General features: G+C 35.3%; 1 protein-coding gene across 1 annotated transcript in view; it reads right to left on the bottom strand.

Moving 5' to 3' along the window:
• Window positions 1-17,010, bottom strand: part of GRM8 (glutamate metabotropic receptor 8) — a gene marked incomplete at its 5' end in the record, with an annotated part of 339,943 nt that overhangs the window by 56,489 nt on the left and 266,444 nt on the right. The window contains one exon of the mRNA XM_080342389.1: window positions 13,945-14,081. Coding sequence (XP_080198515.1) covers window positions 13,945-14,081 — 137 coding nt within the window. The remainder of the gene's footprint in view (window positions 1-13,944; window positions 14,082-17,010) is intronic.

The following is a 17,010-nucleotide window of genomic DNA, read 5'->3' as shown; positions in this document are numbered from 1 at the left end:
CAAGTCATTCTCAGCTAGGGTAAAATAATTAAAGGATGCTCTGAGGTAATACATACAAACAGAAAAGAAAGATGTGAATAAATATAAAGTTTCTTTTGCTCATAAACAGAGAAGGTTAAATACTAGCCTTGCTGTATCAATGGAAATATGTGATTTAGTGTGCTTAGACTGTAATTTTACCTCAAAGGAACCAGTCTCATGAGTTAGGTCATATAATTCATGACTGCTGAATACTTACATAGAGAAGCATACTGTGGAAACCTTAAACAGGGAATAATTGTACCCCTGTACCATAGGCCACAGAGAGTGTTTATTAGTGCTATACAGACTTTAAACCCCAGTCTTAAATGCTAAGCCTTCACATGTTTTGGCATCTGTTTATTTTACTTTTTTTACTTTTACTTTTCTCTACCTGAGGTTTTGTTGGTACTGATGGGCTACAGAAATGCTGACCCTAACAGACCTCTTGTACAAGGGTAGGAGGAGCAACAATGTATTCCCTTGTTCAGTTTGCCAAACAACAAACTTATTAATGTGCATGGAATATCCAGAAAATATCATTTTATTCTCAGTTTTGGGGAGCAGGTTAGCACGAAGTACAGTGATTAGCAGATCATCAAGTAAGTGCCTACTGTTACTCCACCGTATGCCTGTCAGATGGAATTTTACAGCAATTTAGTGGGCACTTCTATTCAACACAAGCAAGATTTTTTTTTTCTTTCTCGAAAGCATGAATCACAATTGATTTTGAAGCATCTGATTCTGGAGATAGTCTCTATTTGCAAATGAGACTAAAAACCCAAAACCAAAGCAAAAGCCCCAAACACCACCTTCCCACCCCCCCCCCAATTATTTCCTTAATAATTTCATGACAAAGAAATATCCTTTTCAAGATGATATCAACAATCTCAGATTTTTGGACATGCTTTACATGACCTATTGTCTATATTTTGAAAATATGTAATTATTATCAGCAGATCAGACTGAAAATCAGGTTTCCAATGCTATTTTTTATGCAGACCATTTTCCCACAGACAACCTCTATCACGTATCCTTAGCTATAGGTCATCATTGCCCTTATATGTGCCTGATATGAACTTGGAGAGATTTTAATGAGTATTTACATATATAACTTACAATGTACACATGGGGAGTGAAGTCATTAAATGCTACCAAAAGCAAACTGTGCCATAACTTTTCTAATCATTAAATATGTCCAAAAACCTTCAAATTAAAACAGACAAACACAACTTGTTTGATTTAGATTTTTCTTTAAGAAAATGCTGTTTTGCAAGGAAACCTTCTACCATTGCCCTTTTTTGTCAAGCAATTTTTGACCAGCTCTAGTACTAAGGCCATTCGAACAATAAGGCTTGGAAGTACTATCTTCCTGCAGCTGATCATGCAGAAATAGCCTGCAAGCATACTTCAAAAAATTTAGTGCTTGGAGAAAAGAAAAGGAGCCCAGTTCTGGCAAAGAGATTTTAACATCACTCTCTTTGTGCCTGGTGAATCTTCTCAGTTTTGCCCAAGGTCCGTGCCATCACTAGTTTAATTGACTAATCACATTTCTTCGTGAAGCTTTTAATACTCATAACAAACATGCTCCTCCCAAATCTGATGCTTTTATTTATAGTTACCTAAGTTAAAGTTTGTGTTGACCCATCCCAAGTCCATTGGTCCATAACTACTACATTTCCCTTCAATCTGTTTGATGTCTTTCTTCCCAATGGTGTTCAGATTCTCCCCCACTTCGCAGGTCAGAGTAAACAGAAGTAACACAAGGGCCTGAGCACAGCTGCCATTTTACTTTAAAGGAATCTTATATGGATTTTTAAAAAAATTAAAATTAAGACAAATTTGTTGAATAAATCCCATCATTTAATGAAAACAATAGTTAAACACTTGTTTTAATCATTCTATTGGTTTAAATGTGAATTTCTTTATCAAAACAAAAAGCTTGAGAATTCTGTCCCTAAACACCTCTATGATGGCCTGCAAAAATATGGGACTATATACTGGGCTAGACCTTCAGCAGATTTAGATCAGTCCAGCAACTACAGTAGAGTTATGCTCATAAGGGCATGAGCCATACACATATATAATATTACTTGAGGAGATTATTTGTCACCTTTTTTCTTATCTTTAATATTTCATTATTTTAAAACTAGAAATTAGCTAATCACAAAAAGCCTCAGTTCAGTATGAAAAAAGATGTTGATCCTGTCCCATTATTTTAAATGTTTTAATCTATTTCCTGTTTCTTGATCAGTTGAAAAGACATTATGCGTATGAAACTGAAGAATTAATAGCTCTACATTCCAACTCTCAAAACCTTTCCCACAAAATAATACCAATACAGAAACAATGTATTATTTTTATTCCCATAATGCTCGCAGACCAAGACCTCAATTGCACTAAGGGTTGTACAAATCTGAAAGAAAAAATGATGGCCTCAATTCACATTCAAACCATAAGATAAAGGAAAGCAGAGTATCAGCAGAATACAGAAAAGGACATCCTAACTACAATAAGGTAACACTGGTCAGCATGATAGCCATGAGCTGTAACATACCTCCAAACAGGTGCTTTTTAAGGAAATTATGGAAAAAATAATTATAATGAGGGAACTGGAAGAAGAGAGCAAGGTAATTTTCCATATTTTTCCTGAGCTTTCCATCCAAGCATAAGCAGCAGCAAGATAGAAAACACAAAGGCAGTAACTTCATCACTGATCTCTCAAAGAATAACAGAAAACAGACCTGCGATTCTGTGTTTCTCAGCCTCTAACCAGTGTTTCAGCAAAGTGAAGCACTTGAAATTTTGAGCAAAGCTGCCCTCACCTCAGCAACCTTGTACCTTAATTGACTGTGACAGAGTAACAGACAAGCTTAGTTGAAACATAGGGATCATGTTTATTTCCCTGTCTCAAGAAAAGAGCCACTATACCCAAAACATTCCTGATATATTTGTCTAACCTGTTTCTAGGAAAAGAAGCTGTTAATATGTGTAGTACATTCTACTCCACAGCACTGCAAATTCCTAATGACCGAGATGCGTATTTTGACATTACTTTAAGATGGTTTTCCATTGTAACAGCCCATACCTTTTTTTTCCAGTTCCTCTTAGTGAACAGTTAGATATTTCCACTACAATAATTTTGAATTTTAAGCATTACAGAAACAAAATCACACTGGCCCTTTAAACACAATTCCAGCCCGGTAACAAAATCACATACAAAATGTCTGAACTAGTTTGGAACTGGAAGAAAACAGGCTCTGTTTTACACTGAGATATTCAGCAGCAGGGGAAGAGCTCTCTCTGCCAAGTCTATACTGCTGCTTAGAATGAAGAGTCAATAATTAAATTGAAAATTCTGTGGAGAGACTTAGTGATCTGGCAGGAACAAAACAAGCATGTGGAAGAAGTTTAAGCTAGAGAAAATACCAGCACATTTAGTCAAAAAAAAAAAAAAAAAAAAAGTCCTTGTTTCTAAGGAAAGAAAGATGAATATATTCAAAATGAGAGTACTTCAGGAAGTCAGGGGTTTTCATATGGACTGAACATATTGAGTTTTATTCTATGGTACTTAAAAAACTGACTGAGGAGATAGAAAGCTCTTGAGACTTTATGGGGAAGTATGAAGAACTTACTAATGGGAAACCTAGTGCTTATGCTCAGAAAAGGGGGGAAAAGGAGCAGCCAGGGAATTATCAATTATTCAGTTTAACTTGAATTCACAGAAAAAAATCCTTAAAGAAATAAACAAACACATTTCAAAAACACAGAGAAATCAAACAAGACAAATAACAGCCAACAGGGATCTGTCAACAATGAGCTGTGACATTTCCTTCAGTGAGATGGTAACAGGCATTGTGGAGAGGCAAGCAGCTAGGTGTCATTTATCTTAACATTAGAAAGATTTTTGACACTACTTTAAATTACACTCTCAGTCATAAGCAACCTATTGAAACAGATCTAGCCCCTAAGGGCCAGGTGCAAATTATATCAGAAAGCTATGGGAAGATAATTTTTTTCATTGATTCACTGTCAGAATGGAAGAGATGGTACGGAGTGAGGCCTGAATAGGGCCTATTCTTAGTCTGCTGTTATTCAGTACTTGTAATAACCACTCAATGCAGTTTGAGTGGTAAAATATAATATATAGTGATCAGATTTGGGCAATGACAGTGGAAGAGGTTGAAGCTATGTTGAAGGTTGAGACACTTATTCCAAATGACACTGCAGAAAGTTTGAATAAAAAAAAGGAGCATGCAGTTTAACAGGAACAAGTAAAAGATAGCACCATATGGATCAGGAAGGACAGAAAGATATCAGGTCTTCAGAATAAAAATAGATCTCGGGGCTTTAGTGGATTATAATATGTTGAACCAATGTCATACTTTTGCAAAAAGGGCAACTGCAATCCTGATAAATCCAGGTTGATAAAACAATCTTTCCCCTCTACGTTCATTAACATGTGAAATGATGTTTCTCCTGTACTCTACACTAGTGAGACTTCAGCCAGAGCACTTCACAAAGGCTGAAGATCACGGTGTTTCAGTTTGAAGGAGGTTCAAATAGGGAGTCCAGAGGAAATCAACAAAGATCAGAAGTGTGTTTAGAAAACAGCATATGTGTGACTAAATTAAACTAATTCAGGCTGCATAACCTGAAGAAACAACACAGCCTAGGGGGTAAAACAACAGTCTTTGAATATGTGAAAATAATGATGTGCTCAATGTATACTGAATATAATAAAATAAGAAATATTGGGCTTAAATTATAGCAAAGAGAAGTAAAGTCAGGTATTTATAAGACACTTCAGAGTGATAAGGGGAGTTAAAAAATGGAGGAGAATGCCTTCAGAGGCTGGAGTGTCTTTGTCCTTGGAGTAATGTAAGTATAGAAGATGTTAACTTTATGAAAGGCCTAGAAAAATCTGACAGGGAAGATTTCAGATACTATATATTTTGAGCACAAATGAAAAACTAAAGTCATAACTCGGACAGATAGAAAAATTTCAATGTATTCTCATGGCAACTAAATTCTTTAGATTGTCTTTCAATTTTACAGAATACTTATTTAAGAAACCATTTTTTTATATATTTAGAAGAATAAGGTAAATAAGAAATGCTGATGATCATACTTTTCCTACTTTTTAGTTAATTAATGATGCATTTTAAATATTATTATGTGTAGAGCTGATGTATTGCTTTTGGTTACAGGGAAAATGCTTCTCTGAGAAATGGTAGGGAAAGAAGTTCTTGGTAAAAGATATCACCAGTGTCACAATAAGAAACTGTTGTCCACATAAACAAACATAAATCAGTTTGGGAAGTATTAAACAGCTGTCATGTAAAAAAAAGGTCCTAAATAAGTAACCGAATTTGTAAACTAATTAATCTGTTATTACATTCTTACAGAGTTCTTGCTAAATACAAATAGAGTCTTGCATTCACTCAGGAAACCAGTTGCCTGTATCCCTCCGAGCTTTTGCCCAAGGAATACAGGAAATCTACCTTTGAGGGGATTACTACCAACTCAAACAAAACAAACTAACAAAAGACTGAAAACAGAAGACAGAAAAGATGGCTGAAGGAGATCTTGGGAGTACTCCTCTGGCCCCATCCGTGAATCAACTCTGCAAAATCTATCTGTAGAGCTCACCTGCTCCAACCACCCCGAAGTGTTGAAGACTGCCCAGCATCCCAGGTAATGCAACCCAGTACTTAATTATGCTCATCATCAGAATTTTCCAGCACGTCCACATTAAATCTCTCTCACTGTAATTCAAATCCACTACTTCTCCTAATAGCCAAATTAACTATGACTTAGAGTTTGTTCTTTAACTGAATAATCTTCTCTATATTGAAAGAGATTAACATAACTCCCTTCAGTTCAGTCTTCTCCAGACTAAACAATCCTAGTTTGTTCAACCTTTCCCTGCAGGCAAACTTTTAGATGGCTGATCATTGTCATCACTTGCAGGTGGACTCTCTCCAGCTACTATACTTTTCAAAGTGAAGTCACTGTTCTTCTATTGAGGTCATAGCACTGGGGAAGAGAACAGATGGACTACATCACAAGTTTAGGAGTTCATTGCTACAACAGCCTCTGGTGATACAAATTTCAGTTAACCATTCCAAAGCCATTTCTCTACTTTTTGCCTATGCTTTTCCGTTACTAAAATCCTCTCTATTTGATACAGTCATTCCCAGCACATCCTGTTGTCCCACTCAACACTAAATCTGTTTACTGCAAGCTAAAGTTACAATGAGATTAGCTACACATTCTTCATTCCCTGCCTTATACTGTAATATCACCACTAAAACCAGGGATACAATTTTGTAAATGGGGATTTACCACAGTGAAAAGTCCTGGATAAATATTAGATGACAATCTTAAATAAATGAAATTAATATTACTGCAAAATGAAGAGAAATTATAGAATAAATAATCATATACTAATGTACTGCTAACTGCTAGTTATTCTCTTTCATCATATCATAACCACTGAATGTCCCTTTCATTTTCCACTTCATGACTTTTAATTTAGTAGTAGGCTTCCATTCTGTAACACAAATGAACAATAATTAAAATAATTTAATCTACTATTTTGTTTTTAAGCATGAAGATTTTCCTTCTAGGTTTAAAGGGCAGCTCAGTCTTCAAATTATAATACATATATAAATTTCTGTGAGGGAGAGGAGAAAAATGAAAGAAACATGCTGATACTCTATGCCTCACACTGGTACCTCACAAAGCAATTCACTACAGACTTGTGTCCAATTATGCGTAATCCAAACTACCTTCCATACCCAACAGTTATTGGTCTGTTCTAAAAGTCACAATATTAGCTGGTACCAAAGGAGCAGCTAACCCTCCTCTAAAGTCCTATATATGAATACATAACTCTTCTGGTAAAAGCTCCTGATTTTTCATTGTTTTGTCACTGCACACTTGTTTCTACTGGGAAAGAGAAATAAATATTATTTTAAACACAACCTATTTATTTTATTTGTTATGCATGGCATGGCATCTTTTCTGGGTTTTTTTGGAATTAAAAAAGAAAAACAAAAACAAAAACAAAACAAACAAAAAAACCCACACACACACACAAAACCCACAAACAAAACAGAAACAAAACCAAAACCAAACCACACAAAAAACAAACCTCTGCAGTCCATTCGGCTATGGTTATTTAAAGAACACTTCATTCTAACTGTAACATTTCTTACAAAGGATGTTCACAAAAAACTATAAAATATCTACCATCTACTCAAGAATCCTGTGACAAATTCATAGCCAAGCCTGGAACTGCAAACCTGATTTTCACTCACCCTGACAAGTTGGGAAAAAAATCCCTATTCATCCTAGCTCTCAAGCAGAGGCTCTTTCATTGGCAATTTGGTATCATTTTAAAGAAGAAGAAATGGTTATCCAGGTTCAGCAGGCTCAGGATATTTTCTCAGAGGCTATCTTTTTTGCATGTTCTTGTTTTTTATTGTTTGCATTTTGGTTTTTTGTTTTTGTTTTTTTTCTCTAGAGAAGTAGTCAAAATGTCTGTTTTGAGAAAAAAAGACAAATAAAACAACTATTAGGATCAACAAAGTAAAAAGCTTTAGAAGGAAGACAAGTTGCCAGTCTTCTTGGGTTCTTCTAAGGTTATTGACTCTTGAATCCACAAGCTGTTTTGATTTTCAGCCACATCTGAAATAGCGTCTGTTCTACTACAAGCACATCTCAAAATCATGTAATGTTTTTTCAATATCTGTATTCAGCTTATTTCGCCCTACCTCAAAGCAATATTTTTTCTTTATTAATACAATCTGGAACCTTTTGAAATCATAGAATCCCCAATTTGTTCAATGGTTTGTGTATTTTGTTGGCTTATCTACAGTCTGCATCCACTGTAGCCTACTGTTGACTGATTTCTTCAGCCTCGCATTTGTACTTAGTGACCACAAGTTTCATATTGACCTAAGACTCTGACAGTAAAAAAGAATAAATCTTGAGTCATACTTATTGACCAATGCTAAGATCAGGACTAGCTTTGTAAAACCTAAGTACTCTTCCAAAAACCATAACAGTATCTTTCTACTTTCAGCTCTGGTTGAATAAAGAAAGACTGCAGTATAATTTTGAGAAGAAGAATAGAAGAATCTAAAACATTTTTTCTTATCTCATTAAGTTTTATTTTTATCCCAGCCTCAACAATTTTCAGAGAGAAAACATGGATGGAGTGTAAGTTTGAACCCTACTGCACTATTATATATGAGCAGAAGAATACCCTACAGGCAGTATGATTGTCATATTTTGTTTATAGATATAATCATATATAGCACTAAGTGCTCCATTTGTGTATTTCACTGTACTATGTTCTTTTGTAAAATACAGGGACTAGGTTCAGCAATTTGAAAACATATATCCATTATATAATAGCTACCACAGGAAAAAAGAGGCTCTCTGGCTTCTTTAATGAAATATAGTGGCCTACAGCAAATCTTCAGACCTTTTGCTGCAGTTGGAGAAAACATCAGAAGCTTCTTGAATTATTTTCTCTTACTATGTCACGAGAAAGGGAACTAATGCATTTTGAATCTGTTTCTTCCAGAAATAATTGACTAATGTCAGTGTTGATAGTATCCTTCAGGATTAGATACAAAATTTACAAGAGAAATCAAATAGATTCAAATCTTTTTGTGATACAGCTGCCTGAAGGGAAGCTCATTGACGATACGGGGTTCCCAATTTTTACTAGTTCACCAAACACTGTGCTTAAGGCTGATGATGATTACGGCTGTCTCTCTGAGATTTCATCATATTAGTGTAAATTTAATTTATGGTTTTCTTAGTCATAAATCAAGACCATTACAGAAAAATGGCTGCCCTTGAGTCATTTATATCCTCAGTGTATACAGTGCATATGCTTATGCATCCTATTAATTCTAAGAAAATATGTTATTCTAAAATTTCTCTTGCCTTGTAACAGAACTACTTGCTCAAAAACCAACAACCTAAACAACACAAAACAATCACAAGTAAATTCTATCTTTAAAATTTTACTGTTTTCACTTGAAACATATTTTTTTTAATATGCTTTTTTTTTTTTTCTTAAGGAACAATATCACATGAATGGATATCCACTCAAGATTTTTAGCTGCATCAGCTAAACACCTGATTCTGAAAACACCAATTGTGTCTGCCTGAAGGCACATCAATCAAAATTACTAACTTGGAAGAATATGGATTTTGATCTACATATTTTTTCAGATTAGCATCTTTAAACACAGATTATGGTAGATCAAAACAAGGCATGATTGAAATAAAATCCAGGAATGCTTTAAATTGTATTTAAAAGGATTTTTTTGAAAAGTCAAAATATTATATTTTAAAATTCTTTAACATTTAAACTATTATTTTTCTAACTGGCACTTAGATTTCAAAAGAGAACACTTTTAAAGAGGAGAAAAACATCCCTCAGAAATCAACCAGAACAAACTGAATGGGTTCCTAGGAAAAGGGTATTGAGAAACTTGTTATTAAAACTTGAGGACTGGGACTATTTTCATTTACTGCCTCTGACAAAAGTCATTAGTCAATATCTCAATCTAACTTGTATTATAACACGTGAAATACAGAACACAGTTTCTAAGAGGGAATTCATTATTAATCATAAAAGGAAGTTGATTTCAAATCATAAGTGCCAGGAAGGAAAACTTGTTTTTAACAACTTTCCTCCTACAGAGATTACATGGTTGAGAGCTCAAATTTGCTAAGCCCACACATTTGTAGGGAACTTTTCGTGTGACCTGGTATGCAAAATACTGTTGCAATATGAATAAAACATAACTTTTGCAGAAACAACTACCTTTTCCTGGGTTTTTATTCATTACGAATACCAGAATATTTTCTGGAAGAAAGGATTTTAACTGTCAGAGTTTTCTGAACACTAAGATATCTCCTTATATTGATAAAGAGAAAGAGGAAAGCAAACAACCAAAAACCCTGACAGCTAATGTATAGTCAATTATCAGAAGTTCTAACACAATTATATTTTTCCTTCAAAGTGATACAGAAAAATCTTAGGCTGTGGTTATTTCCAATACATTAAGATCACTTAAAATTAGACAACCTTAGAGACTAAAATGACTTTAAAAGCGGTGTAAATCTACATTGTCAGAATCATGTAAAGTAATAACTGCAAAAAAGACAATTAGGTTCTTTGAGATTGTAGTTTGATGTTTCTACATATCTGCTTTCAGAGGTGCCTTGCATCTGTTAAAGACTGAGATACCTTGTTCAAACTCAAGAATCACACAGAAGTTTAAATTTTTGAGATCATGATTCTTTTTAGATTTAGCTTCTATACCATATCTCTCAGCATTGTCACACAGGCATTTTTTTTGTAAGTATTGCAAGAGTAGTGGTGATCAGTAATCATGAAGCTCCTATATCCAGAAGCTATAGTTGCTTCAGAGGAAGTCTAAAAGGTCAGTCTGCCTAAAGGAGAGCATTAATGTTACTGAGAACCCCGCACCACAGCTAGAAGGGTCTTTGCAGCTGGTGAAGCCTACTGACAAACAGACCCTTAGGGACCATGATATGGAACCTTCATCTTGACAGTCAGCACTTTCTGCCCAAAGGGAAAGCCAGCACTGCACCAGCAAAGGAACAAGTCTAAAGCCTGACCACAAGGACCCCGTAGAGTCAGCAAGAACTTTGAGGAACCAGGGACCCGAGCAGAGGAATCCTGAATGCTGAAGGCTGGGGTCAGAGACAGAGCCAGGGCTGGCAACCAAGTGAGGAGCCATAGCCCACAGAACAGAGACCTGCTGCCAAAATCCCACAGAGAAAATATCAAAGAGGATCCTAAGAAAAAGGAAAACAAAAAGAAAGGGGAGAAAATATTAGGAAGAAAAAAAAGGAAACCCTTTGATTCAATTATTTAGATGCAAGATATGCTCTAATCTTAGTTACATTAATTGTTCCAAAGGTTGAACTGTACTGCAAACCTGGTACTTTCATGATTTATTTTTCTGGAATAGAAAATAAACAAACAAATAAAAGCTACACATTTTCTGAAGCACAATACCAGCTGTATAGGTGTACACAATCATAAATAGTCATAGCTATTATACACTATCACACAATTTGAAGTAGAAATATCTGTAAAAACAGGAGCAGAAGTATCTATAGAGGATACCTAGCTGACAGATTCATTAAATATCATAGTGACACATGTCTTCATTAAGAGAAAGAAGGATACAGTGGATAAAGTATTATATGTTAAAAGAATCTCCTTTAGAGACAACAGGGCAAAAAGTGTTATGTTATCTTATTAGTGCTTTGCCTTCAATACATAAAGATATTTTCACAGGAGCCAATGAAAACATCCACTGTCTTCCATCTGATCCACTGGCAATCAAAGACACTACCTAATTTGCAATATGATGATTTTGAGTATTGACAATCATTCACAAAGTTTACTTGGGTTTAATACATTTTGTCTAGTGAGAGAAGGCAACAGCTTTGCCAGAACATATCTTCACATAACATAACCACCACCAACATGTGCTAATTAAGTGTAGTAAATACAGAAACAGATGGAAACAAAGTGTATCACCCCTATTATGACTTCCTTCTTCATTGTTACTATACCAGCACCTGCTGACACCAATGGAGACCACCATCCAGCATCTCAAACCCTGACAAACTTTAAGAAATAAAACCCAATCTTCCTTTTAGAAATCCTCTAGGTTTTAGATAAAGATGAGTAGAGAAACAGGAGTACATCTCCTTGCTGAATCAATCCAGTTGTACTGTGCACAGGGCTGGAGCCCTGCGTCCCTGCTCACCTCCTGGTCCATGTGATCAAGGGGTGCGCAACAGAGTAGGGGCAGCAGGACAAGAGCAGGGCCATGGCATGCTGCTGGGAGCAGAAACATCCACTGAGGAGCAGTGTGCCACCCTGCTTGCATTTCCACCACTTCATAATCTAGAGAGAGCTTGCCTGGGAAGCTGGACAACCAATTGTATCCAGCATGTGAGCTCATGAAGACAAAAAAAAAGGGATGAAAAAAAAGAGCCAAAGAACACCCTAACGCAACCATTCTTATTCGGAGTTAACAAGGAATGTCCTTAGATAATTTGTTTCCTGTTAACTTTGTGGTCAATGTGGTTAGCCTGATGTAGTTTCAGTAGCCTGAATAACAGCCAATGTAATATTTCTGAGAACTCCCTGGAGTACACATACATCGGGCAGAAATAATGGGACTGAAAAGCTACAGGCCTAATGAAAAATTTAGGAGTCTGGGGGGGATAGAAAAAGGCAGATTGGAATGGAATTAAAATTTAAATAAATTCTAAGTTATCTTTTAGCTACTGCTATGTAACTGTTATATTAGTACTAACATTTGTGCAAAATTTGTGTATCAGTTTTTCAGCTCACTTACCAAACAGTAACTTTTCAGAAAACTGTAGCAATTATGAAGATCTGGAATGTATGCCATAATAGTTTTGATAAGAATCTAACTCTAGTATTTTCCATAAATTACTATTTAGTATTAATCCTTAAATTTGTTCAACCTTTTTTTTTCCTTTCATGCCTTTCAACTGACATATCAGGTTAGTGGAAGGAGATAACACAGCCATACAATCTGCTACACACAGTTTCTGTTGGTAGAGTCTTTTTATATCTGGGCAGAAGAATTAAATAAATGAGACCTTGTCAAGTAGTTACAGATATTAAACGGTAGATATGGTAAAGTGATTTAACAGCTGTAGCTGAAAATGTAGAACTATCATGTGTGTTGTTGTTGATAGCACTCAGATAATTATTGCAAAGTAGTCTCAACAGGAGAATAATTTGTAAATATTTACTCATGGTCTTTTTCACTCTTCTTCAGGAAAAACAGAGGTGTTTGTAACCTGCCTTTTGTGGTTTGATTAAAGTCACTGAATAAACTCCCTTCGGTGAATCTAGTCATCAATTTACAATGTTGCCGTTCTCATCAGCCCTTAGCAAAACAATACTCGATATTTCACAGTTGCAGAGCTACCCAAATGGCTAACATACCTGAAGTAAGCCTTGTAAATATTTCACAGTTAACAAGAACACAGCTTAACTTCATCTTGCTTTTCTCATGACTGTAATGGCTCCTTACCATCATCTAACAGAAAGAAGTGCTTTGGCTCCAACAATTTTGAAGTGATAACTTTGGCTTGGTACTTAGCTATCATACAAATATTACATATTACGTAATCTGAATCTTATTGGGATGGTGATTTTTGAAACAAATATAATTCCACACACAGATGGGTATTAACTTCTACAAAACTTGCAGAATATATTAAGGCATCAATTAAAAATATCTCCCAAGGATGGGCAAGTTGTCGTTTCTTTTTTGTTTCTTCTGCTATTAAGTAATAAGGGACTATCTTAATCCTATTTAACTATATAGAAAAATGCCAAATACTCCGTTTATATTCAAGATATTTTTTTGTTGCAGCAGTTCATCATCCTAGTATTCCATCTAAATCAGAAGTGTTTAGAGTCCAAACTTCTCTTTTACGAAATACATTTCCATCCCCTTATATTATTTTAAATACATGGACAATACATATTTTGTCTGATACTCTATTTTGAAGGATGAGTTACTATTTCCCTGCCTAACTGGAATACCAGGTATGTAATTATTCTAAAATAACATTTAAAGGAGCAGGTAAATACACAACCCAACATCATTCAAAATAAAAATATTTGGTTCAGGTTATGGGCCATTGTGCTATTTTTAATGCCTTGTCAAGAAGAGAATGCAAGGCCTTTCTTCTGTGAACTGACAAAGAAGAAATCATAGATATTTTTGAAGTGCTTTGAAGTAATATAATACTCAAATGAGTATTCTCTGATACCAGCATCATAATCAAACTAGTACTTACATTTAGACGAAGTTGGTTAGTCCACTGACCAATTACTTTGTATTCTGCACTCTTGTTGGTAATTTGATACTGGAAAATATCATAACGCCCAGGAGCATCTCCATTTTCATTGAAGATAACAGGTGTTCCAGCACTCCCTGAAACAAATAAATAAAAACTTTAAAAACCATTTTTCAGAAAATATATTTTAGAAGAAAAATACTAATTAAAGATTGAGGAGGTTCTTTGCAATGCAAGACTAGTATGGTAATAAATCCACAAACCTCACAAGGAGAAAATGTGTGTTTTTCTTACCATCACAAAATCTACCTTATCTAGAATTAAGTAAAACAATTTGAAAATAGAATCTTTTGCAATCTTTTTGTTTGGTTGATTGGTTTTGATTGTTTGTTTGTTTTTTATAGAGTGTGTGTGTATTACAGAACACTAGGAAAATCTGTGATAGAAGAAGATAAATTCATTTGGCTTGCAGAAGGGCACTATTTCACTTAATGATGTGAATACAGTGCAATAGACACAAAATAGAAATCATGTAATGAAGTTCGTAAAGTATTTCCCTGTTAAGTATAAACAATAAAATTAATATCATCAGTTTAGGAGCCAATGCTCATAAAAGACCTTGGGATGCAAGTGTCTAAATGTGGTCACAGTTAATGTAATCAGTTTCTAACACTGACCACCTGTGTAAAATTGTTTTATCAAAATAAATTAAGGAGAGCAGCTGGGCTTGTTGCTCTCTCCTTTATACTGCCTGACAGAAAGGGCCCTTGCTGAAGCTGTCAAAAGTTATAAATCGACACTCTGTTCTTACTTCGATCAACAAAATGTTCAAAGATTGAAAACTACATGTCTACCCTGACAACTAGGCCAGTCAGATTAGAACACATTTTGATGAATTCTTTCAAGGTGACATCAAGGATCTGCACTTCTACAGAGACTACACAAAGAATGCCATTTTCACCCATCCCCCAAATTCATATGTATAGGTGAATCATACTTATATCTGAGGTCCATTGAAGACAAATTCAAGTATGTTAAAGTCCCATTTCAGTGACTGAAGAATGAAATCCATCTTTACTGGACAAAAATGCAAACCATCACAAAAGCCACCCCACAAAGTTTTCACATTTCTCCATATAAACACCCAGGAAAAGGAGAATATCAAGTTCATAGTAAATTCCTACAGTACAAGACTTGTTAATGTAGCACTTAGAGGCACTAAGTCCACTGTGTTTTCCAGGGAATGCAAATAAAAGCTTGAAATTCTAGGTACATATCAAACAGAGATTAGCCAGTAGAAGTGGTGACAGCAATCTACATACCCCAGAATTTCAGCATAAATATGTGTGCCTGTCTCTCATAAAGTATCTTGTTCATTTTTGTTTGTTTGTTTGTTTGTTTGTATAGCAGCTTTCATACAAAACTAATAGCAGTGAAATAAACAGTGCTTTAAAAGCGACAAGTGACAAATTATCTACCGTGCCACAGTTTTACCAGCAGAAGTCTAGCTGCAAAAAATAGATGTGAGCAACTACGGAAGAAGAGTATAAAAAATTTTGTGTGATAAAGTCTTAAGACCCCATAAAGGTACAAGACACTCAATGCAAAATTTTGGAAAGCTCTTCATGCTTTGCTCCCAATTCATTTAACAGAATGAAGGGCAAGAAAAATGCCAGTCTATGATCTTCCAAGCAATTAAGTTATTCTTGCTCAAATGGTAGGTTGATCTAATAAATTTCTTCCGCCTAATAAACACATACTCAGCTGTTGTTGGCATGTAGGCATTGATGTAACCTGCAAAATACTACTCTCAAGTAATGATGGAATTCATCTTTCCACTAAGCAGCACTTGAAGAGCTTATATAAAGAACAGATATCTTTTACCAACAGACACAAAATGTCCTTTGTGTTCCTTAAGACCAATGGGAACTTCAGATGCTATTATGCTCAGCAATAACAATGTGAACTTATAAACTATTGCTGGGTTTATAAATATCACATACAAACTGACAGACTATAGCACAGTTGAGAACCATCTCTGCCTTTGATGTAGTGGTGTTCTCAGTTAGGGCATAGCAGTATCTCATGCTGTGCACCTCAGGTGACATGAACATGGCATCCTGCTGAATTCAACTGCCACTCCAACCGAGTCCAACAAGATCTTTCTCATATAATAGAAGTTAAAACAACCTTTGCCAAGTTAATAAAATTAGGCTTGTTAAAAGCTGTAATAAGTCACAGAAGTTTCAGACCTGCATACAATGAGAAGAACATGCTATCCCTCTGTTGAATAGCAAATTTAGAAAGTACAATAAGAGTCACAGTGCCTGCTGTAAAGTAAATTTTATTATGATGTTCCAGCAATGCTTCCATAACTAGTAGACACTGTTAGCAAGTGGTACCAGACTATTATTTCATCTTTTTGTGTCTTAATGTCTTGCAACTTACATATGTCTTCCAGTTCATTGTCGCTTTGTGGAATGAAACCTTTAATGGGCCTAAAACAGGGAGGTATGCGTAGCTGGATTGTGCTAATAAACCACTAGCTACATAGTCAGGAAAGCAAAATACAAAGACATCTGAAGAAAAACTGGGGATCAGATACTTAAACCACGTGGAGAAACATAGTAGCTGACTGTAACTAATAGCATAGATCAAAGCACATCTGGATTAAGTATATAATTCTGTAACAAATACCATTGAGTTGTACAAGTTCGACAACCAGGTATGTAGAGCTGAGCTCTCTTGATATCTGGCGCTGTACTGCCATAAATGCTTATACTGTATCATTACCACTAGAGAGAATTGCATCTTAGTTCTAGTTTAAAACACTGAGTGTTTAATTGCTCCACTTCATGGTCATTGAGGACTGGCTGCTAAATCTAAATACCACACACTGTGGAGAGAAAGTAATACAGAACACACCATTGACCTGAGTTAGTGAGACCAAGCTATATAAATTACAGCTTAGATAAAAAGATTTTGGGAAGCTACACTAAATAGTGCTTCGATAGGACATCAGTCTTAGAGAAATAACTTGGATATCGTCATCTAGAAACTACATTT

The sequence above is a fragment of the Nesoenas mayeri genome, assembly GCF_963082525.1.
Source record: "Nesoenas mayeri genome assembly, chromosome: 1".
Lineage (NCBI taxonomy): Eukaryota > Metazoa > Chordata > Aves > Columbiformes > Columbidae > Nesoenas > Nesoenas mayeri.
The sequence above is the reverse complement of the archived record's forward strand: the minus strand, read 5'-3'. Positions and strand labels throughout refer to the sequence as shown.